Here is a 15311-nt window from a genome sequence, read left to right as displayed (position 1 = left end):
TATGGATAATAGGACCTCCTAACTGTCTGGCCAGTGCATACTAAGTCAGGATTTAGCCAAAGTCTGTTCAGAATTTTCCTGCCAGTACATCCCCCCCCCCCCCCACCCCCTACCCAAAGGAGGTTTTAAATTTCATTTCGGTCTTCAGTTCTTGCTGTCTAGAGCACCTCGCCTGAGTTGCAGCACTAGATAAAAGAATTGCTTACTTTGAGGGCTCCTGTTTTCTGTAATGAATGGTGAATATGTGTTCAATTTTATATGTGCAGACTGAATCAGTTGGTTTCTGTTGGTTTTTAATTTGGATGTCACTTCACAAATGCTAATCATAGAATCATAGAAATATACGGTACAGAAGGAGGCCATTTTGGCCCATCGTGTCTGTGCTGGCCGACAAACAGCTGTCCAGCTTAATCCCACTTTCCAGCTCTTGGTCCGTAGTCCTATAGGTTACAGCATTTTAAGTCCACATTCAAACACCCCTTAAATGTAGTGAGGGTTTCTGCCCTGACCACCCTTTCAGGCAATGAGTCCCAGACTCCCATCACCCTCTGGGTGAAGAAATTGCCCCTCATATCTCCTCGAAACCTCTTACCAATTACTTTAAATCGATGTCCCCTGGTTGTTGACCCCTCTACTAAGGGAAATAGGTCCTTCCTATCCACTTTATCTAGGCCCTTCATAATTTTATACACCTCAATAAGGTCACCCCTCAGCTTCCTCTGCTCCAAGGAAAACAAACCCAGCCTATCCAATCTTTCCTCGTTGCTAACATTTACCAGACCATGCAACATCCTTGTAAATCTCCTCTGTACCCTCTCCCGTGCAATCACATTTTTCTTATAATGAGGCGATCAGGACTGCACACAGTACTCTAGCTGTGGCCTTACTAGTATTTTATAGAGTTGAAGCATAACTGCCCTGATCTTGTATTCTATGCCTTGACTAATAAGAACATAAGAAATAGGAACAGGAGTAGGCCATACGGCCCCTCGAGCCTGCTCTGTCATTCAATAAGATCATGGCTGATCTGATCATGGACTCAGCTCCACTTCCCTGCTCGCTCCCCATAACCCCTTATCATTTAAGAAACTGTCTATCTCTGTCTTAAATGTATTCAATGTCCCAGCTTCCACAGCTCTCTGAAGCAGCGAATTCCACAGATTTACAACCCTCTGAGAAGAAATTTCTCCTCATCTGTTTTAAATGGGCAGCCCCTTATTCTAAGATCATGCCCTCTAGTTCTAGTCTTCCCCCATCAGTGGAAACATCCTCTCTGCATCCACCTTGTCAAGCCCCCTCATAATCTTTTACGTTTCGATATGATCACCTCTCATTCTTCTGAATTCCAATTAGAGGCCCAACCTACTCAACCTTCCTCATAAGTCAACCCCCTCATCTCTGGAATCAACCTAGTGAACCTTCTCTGAACTGCCTTCAAAGCAAGTATATCCTTTCGTAAATATGGAAACCAAAACTTCACGCAGTATTCTAGGTGTGGCCTCACCAATACCCTGTATAGCTGTAGTAAAACGTACCTGCTTTTATACCCCATCCCCTTTGCAATAAAGGCCAAGATACCATTGGCCTTCCTGATCACTTGCTGTACCTGCATACTATCCTTTTGTGTTTCATGCACAAGTACCCCCAGATCCTGCTGTACTGCAGCACTTTGCAATCTTTCTCCATTTAAATAATAACTTGCTCTTTGATAAGTCCAAATCATTGATATATACCACAAAAAGCAAGGGACCTAGTACTGAGCCCTGCGGAACCCCACTGGAAATATCCTTACAGTCACAAAAAAAAACATCAACCATTACTCTTTGCTTCCTGCCTCTGAGCCAATTTTGGATCCAACTTGCCACTTTGCCCTGGATCCCATGATCTTTTACTTTCGTGACCAGTCTGCCATGTGGGACCTTATCCAAAGCTTTGCTAAAATCCATATACATCACATCAAACGCACTGCCCTCATCGACCCTCCGTGTTACCTCTTCAAAAAATTCAATCAAGTTAGTCAGACACGATCTTCCTTTAACAAATCCATGCTGGCTGTCCTTGATTAATCTGTGTCTTTCTAATTGAAGATTTATCCTGTCCCTCAGAATTTTTTCCAATAATTTTCCCACCACTGAGGTTGGACTGACTGGCCTGTAATTACTCGGTCTGTCCCTTTGTAAACAACGGTACAACATTAGCAGTCCTCTGGCACCACACCTGTAGCCAGAGAGGATTGGAAAATGATGGTCAGAGCCTTTGTTTTTTCCTCCTTTGCTTCTCAACAGCCTAGGATACATTTCATCTGTGCCTGGGGATTTATCCACTTCCAAAGCTGCTAAGCCCCTTAGTATTTCCTCCCTCTCTGTTTATCTCGTCTAATATTTCCCACTCCTCCTCCCTATTGCAAAGTCTGCATCACCCCTCTCTTGTGAAAACAGATGCAAAATATTCATTAAGAATCATACCCACATCTTCTGCCTCCACACACACATTTCCTTTATAGTCTCTACTCGGCCCCACTCTTTTTCTTTCTCTAGTTATTCTCTTGCTCTTAATTTATAAACCATCTTTGGGTTTTCCTTGATTTTACTTGCCAGCATTTTTTTCATGCTCTCTCTTTGCATTCCTAATGTCCTTTTTTAATTTCACCCCTGCTCTTTTGATACTCCTGGATTTTCTGCCATATTGAGCCCACGGTATCTGTCATAAGCCTCCCTTTTTTCTTTATCCTACCCTGTATGTCCCTTCACATCCAGGGTGCTCTAGATTTGTTAGTCCCACCCTTTTATTAGGAAATAAAACTTTCTGAAGGTCACTTGACATTTTCTTTTCATGCTGGTTTTGCTTGTTTGTTAAAATTACCTATTCTCCCTTCCTTCCTATGAGTGTTATTTTCTATTGCAGTTGTTCATTCCACTGTGGAGGCATATCTTGAAGAATGACTAAATCTGCTGCTGGGGAACTATAGTTTCAGTAACGTGATGTGCTGTTGGGGTCCATAAGTTCCATAAAGATTGCTTCAATGTAGGAGCTTCAATGTATATTTGTAACTCTCTGAATATCAGTGCACATGTCTGCAACTGTATTTGAATCTTAAGGATTCTTCCAAAACTCTGGAACGGTGTATTCTTCGATAGGAGCTTCATAATGATTGATTATAGTTATCAAGGGCAAAAAAACTCCACCGGTGCAGGAAGAACAGCATCGAGAGTTCCAGCACACAGTCTTCCTCTTTAATTGTCCACCAAAGTTAGCCAAATACTTGTATTCTGAGTGCAGTGTCATCCGTCAGATGTTACTGATTGCGCTGAGGGGCCTTTGACAGTTTTGATCTCATTGGAACAAAGATTCATTATTGTTGTCGACTTTAGAAGGATCTGATCTGTGGCTTTGCCTCCGATCATTTTACTTTGCAGCAAGGTTCTTGTCAGTAGTTAACCCTTTGTGCCAGTGCTGGGATTTAGCTTTGGTAGGTAGTGATGTGATGGACTTTGATCTCCTGGCATCTGTCTGCTTTCTGGTATTTCTCTGACTGTTGGATTCTTGAGTACAAAAGTGTGTTAAAGATCCAACTTGTCCACATCAAGAATGGGAATTAGAAGGAAATACAATGCAGATACTTCATCTGAGGAACCATACTCGGTGTTTTACAGACTGAATTTGGCACTGCATTGTTGTTTTTAAATTGAACATTTAATTTGCTCTTTTTTCTGTTGCCCCTTCCTCAATTCAGTGAGCCATTCTTCTCTGACTTATTCGTTGATTACCTGTCCCCAAGTCAGGTACTCTGATGGGCGAGGTCAGCTCAGGGTTACCTCTCCACTCCTGCTTGATTCCCTCTTATTGGTGCTTCTTGAGGACAGATTTTGGGAGACTGGTGTCCACAATCCAACTCCTCAATTTACGCTCGATCCAGCTCCCTTATCGAGGGGAATTAAATTGTAGAGACTGTTCAATGGAGCTGTAATTTTGCCCTTGGGATAAGGGAGCTGAGTTTACAAGAACACAAGAAATAGGAACTGGAGTGGGAAATTTGGCCCCTCAAGCCTGCTCTGCCATTTAATAAGATCATGGCTGATCTGATCATGGACTCGGCTCCACTTCCCTGCCCGCTCCCCATAACCCCTTATCCCCTTATCGTTTAAGAAACTGTCTATTTCTGCTTTAAGTTTATTCAATGTCCCAGCTTCCACAGCTCTCTGAGGCAGCAAATTCCACAGATTTACAACCTTCAGAAGAAATTTCTCCTCTTCCGTTTTAAATTATTCTAAGATCATGCCCTCTAGTTCTAGTCTCCCCCATCAGTGGAAATATCCTCTCTGCATCCACCTTGTCGAGCCACCTCATAATCTTATATGTTTCGATACGATCGCCTCTCATTCTTCTGAATTCCAATGAATAGAGGCCCAACCTACTCAACCTTCCTCATAAGTCAACCCCCTCATCTCTGGAATCAACCTAGTGAACCTTCTCTGAACTGCCTCCAAAGCAAGTATATCCTTTCGTAAATACGGAAACCAAAACTGTACACAGTATTCTAGGTGTGGCCTCACCAATACCTTTATATAGCTGTAGCAAGACTTCCCTACTTTTATATTCCATCCCCATTGCAATAAAGGCCAAGATACCATTGGCCTTCCTGCTCACTTGCTGTACCTGCATACTATCCTTTTTGGTTTCATGCACAAGTACCCCCAGGTCCCGCTGTACTGCGGCACTTTGCAATCTCTCTCCATTTAAATAATAACTTGCTCTTTGATTTTTTTTCTGCCAAAGTGCATGACCTCACACTTTCCAGCATTATACTCCCATCTGCCAAATTTTTGCTCACTCACTTAGCCTGTCCATGTCCTTTTGCAGATTGTTTGTGTCCTCCTCACACATTGCTTTTCCTCCCATCTTTTGTATTGTCAGCAAACTTGGCTATGTTGCACTCAGTCCCTTCTTCCAAGTCGTTACTATAGATTGTAAATAGTTGGGGGTCCCAGCACTGATCCCTGCGTTTAATAGTGTAAATGCCAAGAACCAGCTCACTGATATCAGTCTCCTGGAATCTAACTTAGTGTCTGTATAATAGCAGAGAGACACGTACACAGCTTGCTAGAATTGACCATCTCCGATGGTTAGACAAGATTGGAAAAAGGCAAGATGTAAGCCAGATGGCCTTGTTTGCAGCTCTGCATAGTGGTCATAGTAACAGGAGATTGCATTTGAACCTTGGAGACTAATATTGGAAAAATTGTCCACCCATCTTAAACTTAGTGAAGTTAAATAAGCCTTTCGTATGCACTCAAAATTGTAATATTGAGCTCTGACTGAATGCAAAAGTGAATACGACCACATCACTGTTTCCCATTGAGTTTGAAAATTTCTGACTTTATCCAGTGAGTTTATCCAATGTGTAGCTGAATCATGTGAACCAGAAATATACCACTTTATGATGAGTTAGCTGATCCAAGCCAGAACAGTGGTCAGAACACCACTGTATTCTGTGCCTTGGGATAGGAAGGAAAAACCTGCCTGGTTCCTTCTCCTGACTGGTATCCAGTGACCCATGCTGGAAATTAGTGAATGAGGACGGGATCTGACTTGGCTGCAATTCCCACCCGCCGCCAGTAACTCGTTCACTCTTGAATAATGGTCACTTGGATGCACTACTACAGAACATCCAAAGCTCGTAGAATTATATGCCTGTGAGGAACAAGCCCCATCTAAAAGGAAGGAAACAAGATCGGTGGAAATTGGAAAGAATTGGTCGATTCTGATTGGCCCCATGGATTCAGTGACGATTTAGATACAGGGCTGGATTTTAGGCGCTTCTGTTTTCAGGGTGGGAAAGTTACTGACCGGGAAAAGTCTGCGCTTTGGTAAGGAAGTTTCGGCATCTGGGCCCTATGTCAGGGGGCACAGCGCTAAGGGAGGCGTTGTACACTTTTTGTGGCGCAAAAATGGGAAACCCGCAAACTAAACTGCCAGGCCGTGCGCGTCCGAGAGGGGCCTGGGGGAGGGGGAAGCCTTTTTTAAAAAGAAAAACTACCCCACAAAAACATTCCCAAAACATTGCCCATGCCACCGCAACACACCGCTTAAAAAAAAATTAAAAGACCAAACACTCGCACTTACCTTCGGAGCACTTTACCTTCCTCACCGCCGCCGGCATGGCTGGACCGCACTGATTTCCCAGGTGGTCATTGCGGGCGGCTCGGGCAAAAGGCCAAAGTACTGCCAGTGTCAACGAAAGGCGTTTCACACCTGCCGCAGCTCTTCCCGATGGTGTGGCTCAGTGCCGCCGCAAAAACGGACCGGAGGATCGCAAAGGGGCGCAGGAGACCTGAACGGCGCCTTTCACACCGCTCCGGGGCGAAACCCGAAGCGCAAAGGACTGGAAAATCAAGCCCATAGTATCTTAATTTCTTTTCCTTTTCCTCATTCTCTTTCACATGCATGGATATGTGTTAATTTGAGGTCAGCACAGTTACTTACAAGGGAACATTTTGATCCACCAAAGATTGCACCCTCACCATTGTAATCTTTTTTCTGTACGCTGTGTATATAGTAGCAAAAAATTCTTGAATGTGATAACACTGCTTGATTATATGTTTTGTTCAACTGGTTCAATACAGCAAGATTTTCCTCATTGAGCATGGAAAAAAATAATAGCTGGTATCTGTTGGCCAGCTGCTGTTAGTTGGCTCTGGTCTCTTTCCAACATTTCATTCTTGGATGGGGTTTGCTGGGAGGGGGTGGGGGGGGGAGGTCAAAACATGTCGAGAGAACTACTTTCTGAAGTGATTCATATTCAGTCCTCTAGTGGAAATATACATTAAGCTGCGCAGTTTGGTTTTAATTTACTTGTATGTGGAGAAGCCACGTTGACAGTGAGAAGTTGATTAGGAAAACCAAGCATTATTTCCACTAACACTGCATGCAGTTCTGGTCACCACATTACAGGAAAGATGTGATTGCACTAGAGAGGGTACAGAGGAGATTAACGAGGATGTTGCCTGGATTGGATAATTTTAGCTGAGGAAAAATTGGATAGGCTGGGTTTGTTTTCTTTAGAACAGAGAAGGCTAAGGGGAGACCTTTATTGAGGTGTATAAAATTATGAAGGACCTGGTTAGAGTGGATAGGAAGGGCCTATTTCCCTTAGCAGAGGGATCAACAACCAGTGGGCATCGATTTAAAGTAATTGGTAGAAGGTTTAGAGGGGAAATGTCTTCACGCAGAGGGTGGTGGGGGTCTGGAACTCACTGCCTGAAAGGGTGTTAGAGGCAGAAACCCTCACCACATTTTAAAAAGTACTTTGATATTCACTTGAAGTGCCATAACTTACAGGGCTATGGACCATGAGCTGGAAAGTGGGATTAGGCTGGATAGCTCTTTGTCGGCCGGTGCAGACACAATGGGCCGAAATAGCCTCCTCCCGTGCAGTAAATTTCTATGATAAATAGAGCAAGCTTCGGCTCTTGGAACTGAATGGGCGCTTTGGTTAGCATTGCCTTTTGAAGGTCAGAATAACCAAGGCACATGTCCAAGGCACTGTAATTACTTAAGCCAGTCGTTAATGAATCTGCATTATGCCTATTCATCCTCCACAAACAAATGGAAGAAGCAGTCAGTGAGACTGAACTTTGAGAGCTCTGTATTCATTTTTCCTGCTCCACCCCCCATACCCGTTGTCCTCTGATTTTTTTTGGGTAGTGGGATATTGACTCTTTTTAAATTGATGTTTTCTTTGAGGGGTTTTCCGTCTCATCTTGTAGCTATTGCTGTGGAATTCAAGAATTCCAAAAACAACTCTGGGGAGGAGAGAAGACTTCCTCAATCAAGATGTGTATTAACTCGGTAACATTGTTCCAACAAGTCCTAATCTGGCCATTTTGTCAATTGTTGGCAGCTGGATTTAAGACTTGCACGTACTGCCACAAGTCCCTCCCAGCAGTAGTCCTCTGTCAACAGTACTTTAATTGTCTTTTAAAGTTTCAAATAAATGGTAGATTTTTGGTGTTGCAGACTAATGAATCCCGAGTGGAGGAGAAGGTTAAGCCAGTCGCTGTGGACCGTCTTTGTACCTACTGTAGGATGACAGGAGAAAGCCATTGACAGGCCTGGGAACAGATCAGCTCTTGTTACCAAGTGTGTTATTGGAAGAGCTAAAAGAGGGATTGGGTGGGAAATGAACTTGTAAAGTCTCCAGTTTAAACATTAAGTTGAATCCAATTGGCACACATGTCATTGAGGAGCTTTAGTTTTCTGGTCAAATTTGAATTGAGCTGCAGCTAGAATACATTGTGCATGCCCTTTTTGCAGAAATGGGCAGATCTGGTTCCTTGTATTGGAGAAATGTTCCTTCACACTCCTGATCTTTGTATATGTCACTTAAAAAAAAAAAATCAAGGCTCGCATTGCTGAGGCAAAAGAAAAACACACTCTAGTTTTTCTGTGAACACATTGCTGGTGAACAGCAGAGGAAGCCTTTTCTGATTTGGGTTTGAACATAGTCCATTTCTTTAGAATCAATATTAAACACAAAAGTCACCTCCAAATATTTGCTAACAGTAACATTTATTGCTATATATTGATGCAGATAAGCATGTATACACTTCTGAAAGTAGAATGTCATGCCAGTATCACTGAACCTCAAGGTCTGTAACAGATTGGATATTGTATTGCATCTCTGTTGGCTTTGCCTCCAGGGATAAGAGCATCAATATTTTTAGCAATAGGAAAGAGATTTTGCCCCAACAAACCTGCCCTTTCCTGATTCCTCTCGATCCCACCTACCCTCCTTCTCTCTATATCCTCAATCTTTCATTAAACTCTCGGGGCTATTTATGCTACTTGGTTTGATATTTTATGGTGACATTCTTCGAATGCTGTGGACTTCCGGTTATAATGTCATCTCCATTGAATATACTGTGGAGCGGATATTGTCCTATGGGACATAATTTCCCCCCTCCCCCCTCTTTTTATCCTGCCAATGATTCTCCCTCCGCCTCCTCGCATGAAGATATTGACTGCTTGTTGGGGTACCAGTACATAGTTGCTGGCTGCCAGTTGCCTTCCAGTACTTTGGCCAAGTACTGTAGAGTTGAATATTGACAGGCCATTCAAGACATCGCAGCTGAAACTGTGCTCACCTGACATCAACACACACGCACGCATTTCCAACAGGAATTGCTGGATAGCCAGCAGGAGTCTGAACCCTGGCAACTTCAATACGTTTTCTTATTCCCCATCTCCCCTGCTGTTCTGCCCTTTCCCACCACTAAAAACCGGGACTCCAAAGCCAATTGAGCCCTTCTACCGCTCCAATTGAAATCTGTGAACTCACAAATTGAGGATTGAATCCTGTGTGGCTCAGCTGCTTTATCTTGGCAAAGCTATTCTATTTGAAGTGCTGAATGGATAAAGGTGAATGTAGCAGATGGGGAGAACCTCGTACAAATTATCCAGTCTTGGCCCTCTGCAAAAAGTCCAGTGTGTGAGTTGTAAATAATTTTGATCTCTCAGCTGCATTGCGGTTGTGTTCCTTGGTGGTTGCTGTGCCAGCACACTGAACTTAAGGGAGAACACTGGCAAAAACTCATCCAACAAAAGCAGAGGCCTAACTGTGGGGGGGAAAAACTCCTCAAAACTGTTGATTCACAACAAATTTTGTATTGCATCAGAAGATCGAGAATCTACAAGGTGATTTTTGGACTGGATATATTACTGTACTGTAATACTTGAATGTTGATCATCCTCAGTGTATTTCTGAGAGGAGCTATTTTATAGGGTCTCTATTATGTATCTGCCTGTCCGAATGCCACTGAATTATTTGTTTTCTTGTTTGTTTAGCTCCCTATGAAGGTGGCGTATGGAAAGTTAGAGTGGACCTACCAGACAAATACCCATTCAAATCTCCTTCCATAGGTAAGTACTTGCATAACGGCAACATCTTTTGTGTTTGTGTGCTCAAATGACTGATGATTTTAACCTATGCAACAATGGCAGAGGAGTACAAGGGTGTTCCCATGATGGCTTAATGTTTATCCAGCAAGTCGCATAGCCATGCAGACTAGGAAAGTTCCTAGTCTGGTCTTTACTGAGCGATCTGAGGCCGGGTGGCATTAGGTTGCTCTATTGGCCTTTGCCACCTTGAGATGGGAAGGGGAATAGTGACTAAAGCTCCTGCTCCTGACTGCTCTGGAGCAATCTCTGCCGGAAGCGCATGTATGTGAATGCCAGTTGAGGACCGGGTTGGGATCTGCTGTGATGCCGTGTGATTAAATAGCCTGCTGGCATTCGCGTCCATGAGGAGTACCCATGCTTAACAGCCACTGGGGCAACGTAGTAGATGGTGACTGTGCCTCTGAACCACCCCGAGCAAGATGTCTACGCCTTCGGAGAAGAGAAAATGAGGACCAACAATGTGTAAATCTTGACTTTTACGAAAGATAAAAAGGAAATGCTGTAAACCAAAATGAAAACAGAAAATGCTGGAAGTACACAGCAGGTCAGTTCGCATCTATGAAAAGAAAAATAATGGGTTAATGTTTCAGGTATTGACGAAGAACCCATTGGTAAAGTTAATGCAGCTTTCCTCTTCGTAGGGGCTGATAACCCTGTTGTTTTTCCAGAATTGTCTGTTTTTCTTTGGCTCTGTTTAATGTTGCTTCTAGTTATAAACCTTACCAGAAGCAGGAGTAACATACTGTGCTGCAGTCCAAAATTTTACAGGGTAAGTTAGCCCTTGCTGTGCCCCAGGCGCATCTCTTCTGTCTGCAAAACGGCACCAGAGCCCGCCTGTTTAAAATATCTGGAGTTAAAGTTTTGTTTGTGTTGGTGAAATGGAGTTGCTTCGTTTCTTTGTTTTGAATTGAGTTGTGAATTTCCTGCAGTGTTTGGACTTGTACTAAATGGCAAGTGGCAAAGCACTAGCTATCACCAGACACTCATCTATTTTTTTTTTTTCTTCTACTTCTCCACCTTCCCCCTCTTTCCCCACCCACCAGTGGCCATATATTTTAGATCAGCTCTTGAGTGAAACCTTAGTGCCTTTAAATGACGGTAGTTCTGTTTTTCCTCAGTTTCTTGGTTAGCTTCCATGTGCACCTAGTGAGAGTGCAGTGTGATGCTCCGGGCCAGCTCAAAAGTTTGTTCCAGCCCCGTGCCCTGATTTTTGAAAGAGGAGGACTAAACTGTTATGCGCCTTCACTCTTCAGCTGCACTTGCAGCAAAGCAGTGGTGCACAACCCAGTATAAACATGAGATGGCGATGCACAGAGGTAGGTTGAGCGTTCTGAAACACACAGCAAGTGTAAAAATCCCTCAGCGGGATTGGGTGTGTGTTTACACTGATACTATTTTGGTGAGGTCTCCAAGGAAAGCTCACTATTGCAGTGCTTCCTTCTATGCCTAACTGAGATTACTAAATTTCGTTTGGTGTCTTCTTCAAGGATTAAAGTGAGCAGATGGTTTGCCGAATACAAATTGGTTTTAGTTCTACAGAATTTAGATTTTGGGAGCTCTCCAACAGTTTAACTATTCAGTGTTCCTGTTGATGTTTGCTTGCAATTGCGATGGAGTAATTGGGAAAAACAGTATGTTCAACAAAAATGCAGAAAATGCGCTCCTATGACATGCTAGTTCCTATTCGTGGTATTAGGAATTGTTTAGTTCTATGTTATGCAAATTACCCTTTTCTTGTATCGAGAAACTTGGGTCAACGGTCACTGTTTGAAGTGCAGGGCACCAGCTAGGCTGAAAAGAATGAGAGAAGTAGTGACTTGACACCAAGATTGGGTTTTCAAAGCCTGTAGATTGTCGAAGGCAAGGGCAACTAAGGGAGGGACAGGAGTTCTTCAGTGTTGAGATCATGGGAAAGATTTAAATTGGAGGCAGTGCAATGTGTCTTGATTTCCAACCCGTGGAACACAATGCAGGTCAGTTTGCTTGGGCGTTAAGAGATCAACAGCACCAACAATTTGCATTTATATAGTGCCATTAATGTAGTAAAACATCCCAAAGGCACTTCACAGGAGCGATTATCAAACTAATTTCAAAACTGAGCCACGAGATCTCAGGACAGATGATCAAAAGCTTGGTCAAAGAAGTAGGTTTTAAGGAGCGTCTTAAAGTAGGAAAGAGAAGTGGAGAGGTTTAGGAAGGGAATTCCAGAGCTTTGGGCCAAGGCAACTGAAGGCATAGCCACCAATGGTGGAGTGATTAAAATTGGAGATGGGCAAGAGGCTAGAATTAGAGGAGCGCAGCGATCTTGGAAGGCTTGTAGGGCTGGAGGAGGTTAGAGTGAGGGAGGGGCAAGGAGGGATTTGAAAACAAGCATGCGAATTCTAAAATTGAGGTGTTGCCAGACCAAAAACCAATGTAGGCCAGCGAGCACAGGGGTGATGAATGAACGGGACTTAGTGGAAATTAGGATTCTGGCAGCAGAGTTTCTGGTGAGCTCAAGTTTATGTCGGGTAGAAGATGGGAGGCTGGCCAGGGGAGCATTGGAATAGTCAAGTCTAGAGGTAACGGGCTGGATGAGGGTTTCGGCAGCAGACGCGCTGAGGCAGGGTGGAGTTAGGTGATACGGAGGTGGAAGTAGGCGGTCTTGGAGCAGGAATGAAGAAAGAATTGACTTGGCTGTGGTACTCGCCACAGTCCTAGCTTGCCACTCTCGCTGTCTGGTAGCAGCTCGTTCCTGAGTGAAATCTTCGTGCCCATCTCAGTGGATCTTGATGTCTCTGGAAGCATCTGCATCTCCCATCAGTAACCAGAGTACATAGATTTAAGATAATTGGTAAAGAACCAGAGGTGTGATGAGAATTTATTTTATGTAGTGAGTTGTCAGGATCTGGAATGCACTACCTGAAAGGGAGGTAGAAGCAGATTCAGTAGTAACTTTCAAAAGGAAATTGGATATATCCTTTAAAAAGGAAACATTTGCAAGGCTGTGGGGAAAGTAGGGGAGTGGGACTAATTGGATAGCTTTTTTCAAAGAGCCAGTACAGCAACGATGATTCTTCCTGTTTATTCCAGTGCTCTGTCTCTCAAAGCAGGATTATCATGTGTTTGGGAGTGTGTCATCAAGTGAGAATGATGAGATAAAAGCTCTCCTGTCATGCTGATCTTTCTTGCCTTTATCCTCGGAGGGCAGTTTTTAATGTGAACGTTGCCAGTGAAGTGCTAACTTTATGAACCATTTGCAAGTTAAAAATGATTTGAATCACTTTAGCTTAAAGATGTAAAGGATTCTAGAGAACAGAACAGTAGCAGGAAGTTCTTCTCCCTTTAAAAGGAAATCTTGCATTTTCTAAGAGGAACCTTTTTATGGAGTCGAGCAGTGAATTCAAGAAAAACTGACTTAAAATATGTTTTAGTTAAAGCGGTTTTTACTTTAAGTGAAGCTGTCTGACGTCTCTGGATGGCCCAATTGGTAAATAGCAATGTGTAATTGAACAAGACCAAAGTCCCAGGTTTGACTTTGGTCTGTTGTCGGATTGCGACCTTTACCCTCTGTGCTCCTGGGTAAGGGAGAGGGTGATAGGGCAGTTTGTCTGCTCCTGATGATCTAGTGATCCCAGCTGATGGTGTACAGCTGAAAATTGTGTGAGGGTAGGCTTGTGTGTGATGCTCACCATGTTTAAATTGGCTGTTGACTCATTGTTTAGGCTCAGAAATAAAGAATGAAGGGGTAAAGGAGGGTGGCCGATGGCTTGAGTTTTTTGAGGATGTAATGAGCAGGGTGGATAAAAAGGAACCAGTGGGTGTGGTGTATTTGGATTTCCAGAAAGCATTCAATAAGATGCCACATAAAAGATTACTGCACAAGATAAGAGCTCACAGAGTTAGGGGTAATATATTAGCTTGGATAGAGGATTGGCTATCTAACACAAAGTTGGGATAAGTGGGTCATTTTCAGGTTGGCTAACTGTAACTAGTGGGGTGCCACAGGGATCAGTACTGAGGCCTCAACTATTTACAATTTATATTAATGACTTGAATGAAGGGACTGCTGCTGATAAGATCGGTTGGAAAGCAAATTGTGAGGATGCCGAAGAATCTACAACGGGATAATCTACTAAGTGAATGGGCAAAAATTTGGCAGATGGAGTACAATGTGGGAAAATGTGAGGTTATCCACTTTGGTAGGAAAAATAAAAAAGCAAATTATTATTTAAATGGGGAGCGATTACAAAATGCTTGGGTGCAGAGGGATCTGGGGGGTTCTTGCACGAAACACAAAAAGTTAGCATGCAAGTAATTAGGAAGGCAAATGGAATGTTGGCCTGGGGGATGGAGTATAAAAGTAGGGAAGTCCTGCTACAACTGTACAGGACATTAGTAAGACCACACCTGGAGTACTGTGTACAGTTTTGGTCTCATTTAATGAAGGATATACTTGCATTTGAGGCAGTTCAGAGAAGGTTCATGAGGTTGATTCCTGAGATGAAGGGGTTGTCACATGAAGAAAGGTTGGGCCTATACTCATTGGAGTTTAGAAGAATGAGAAGTGAGCTTATTGAAACGTATTAGATTCTGAGGGGGCTTGATTGGGTAGATGCAGAGAGGATGTTTTCCCTTGTGGGGGAATCTAGAACTAGGGGCATAATTTTAGAATAAGGGGTCGCCATTTAAAACGGAAATGAGGAGGAATGTCTTCTCTGAGGGTCGTGAATCTTTGGAATTCTCTACCTCAGAGCTGTGGAGGTTGGGTCATTGAATGTATATAAGGTGGAGATACAGATTTTTGAACGATAAGGGAGTCGAGGTTATGGGGAGCGGGCAGGGAAGTGGAGTTGAGGCCAGGATCAGATCAGCCATCATAATCATAGGCAGTTCCTCGGAATCGAGGAAGACTTGCTTCCACTCTTGAAATGAGTCCTTGGGTGGCTGAACGGTCCAATACGAGAACCACAGTCCTTGTCACAGGTGGAACAGATAGTCGTTGAAGGAAGGGGAGGGTGGGACAGGTTTGCCGCACGCTCTTTCCGCTGCCTGCACTTGATTCCTGCATGCTCTCGGTGACGAGACTTGAGAGGCTCAGCGTCCTCCCGGATGCACTTCCTCCACTTAGGGCGGTCTTTGGCCAGGGACGCCCAAGTGTCAGTGGGGATGTTGCACTTTTTCAGGGAGGCTTTGAGGGCGTTCCTGTAACGTTTCCTCTGCCCACCTTTGGCTCGTTTGCCGTGAAGGAGTTCCGAATAGAGCACTTGCTTTGGGAGTCTCTTGTCTGGCATGCGAACGATGTGGCCTGTCCAGCAGAGCTGATCAAGTGTGGTCAGTGCTTCAATGCTGGGGATGTTAGCCTGGTCGAGGAC

General features: G+C 43.7%; 1 protein-coding gene across 2 annotated transcripts in view; it reads left to right on the top strand.

The window, feature by feature from the left end:
- Nucleotides 1-15311, top strand: part of ube2h (ubiquitin-conjugating enzyme E2H (UBC8 homolog, yeast)) — a 156241-nt gene that overhangs the window by 101688 nt on the left and 39242 nt on the right. For both annotated transcript variants that reach the window (XM_070897211.1, XM_070897213.1), the window contains one exon: nucleotides 9844-9918. In XM_070897211.1, coding sequence (XP_070753312.1) covers nucleotides 9844-9918 — 75 coding nt within the window. The remainder of the gene's footprint in view (nucleotides 1-9843; nucleotides 9919-15311) is intronic.

Source organism: Pristiophorus japonicus, chromosome 13 (assembly GCF_044704955.1).
Source record: "Pristiophorus japonicus isolate sPriJap1 chromosome 13, sPriJap1.hap1, whole genome shotgun sequence".
NCBI lineage: Eukaryota > Metazoa > Chordata > Chondrichthyes > Pristiophoridae > Pristiophorus > Pristiophorus japonicus.
The sequence above is the reverse complement of the archived record's forward strand: the minus strand, read 5'-3'. Positions and strand labels throughout refer to the sequence as shown.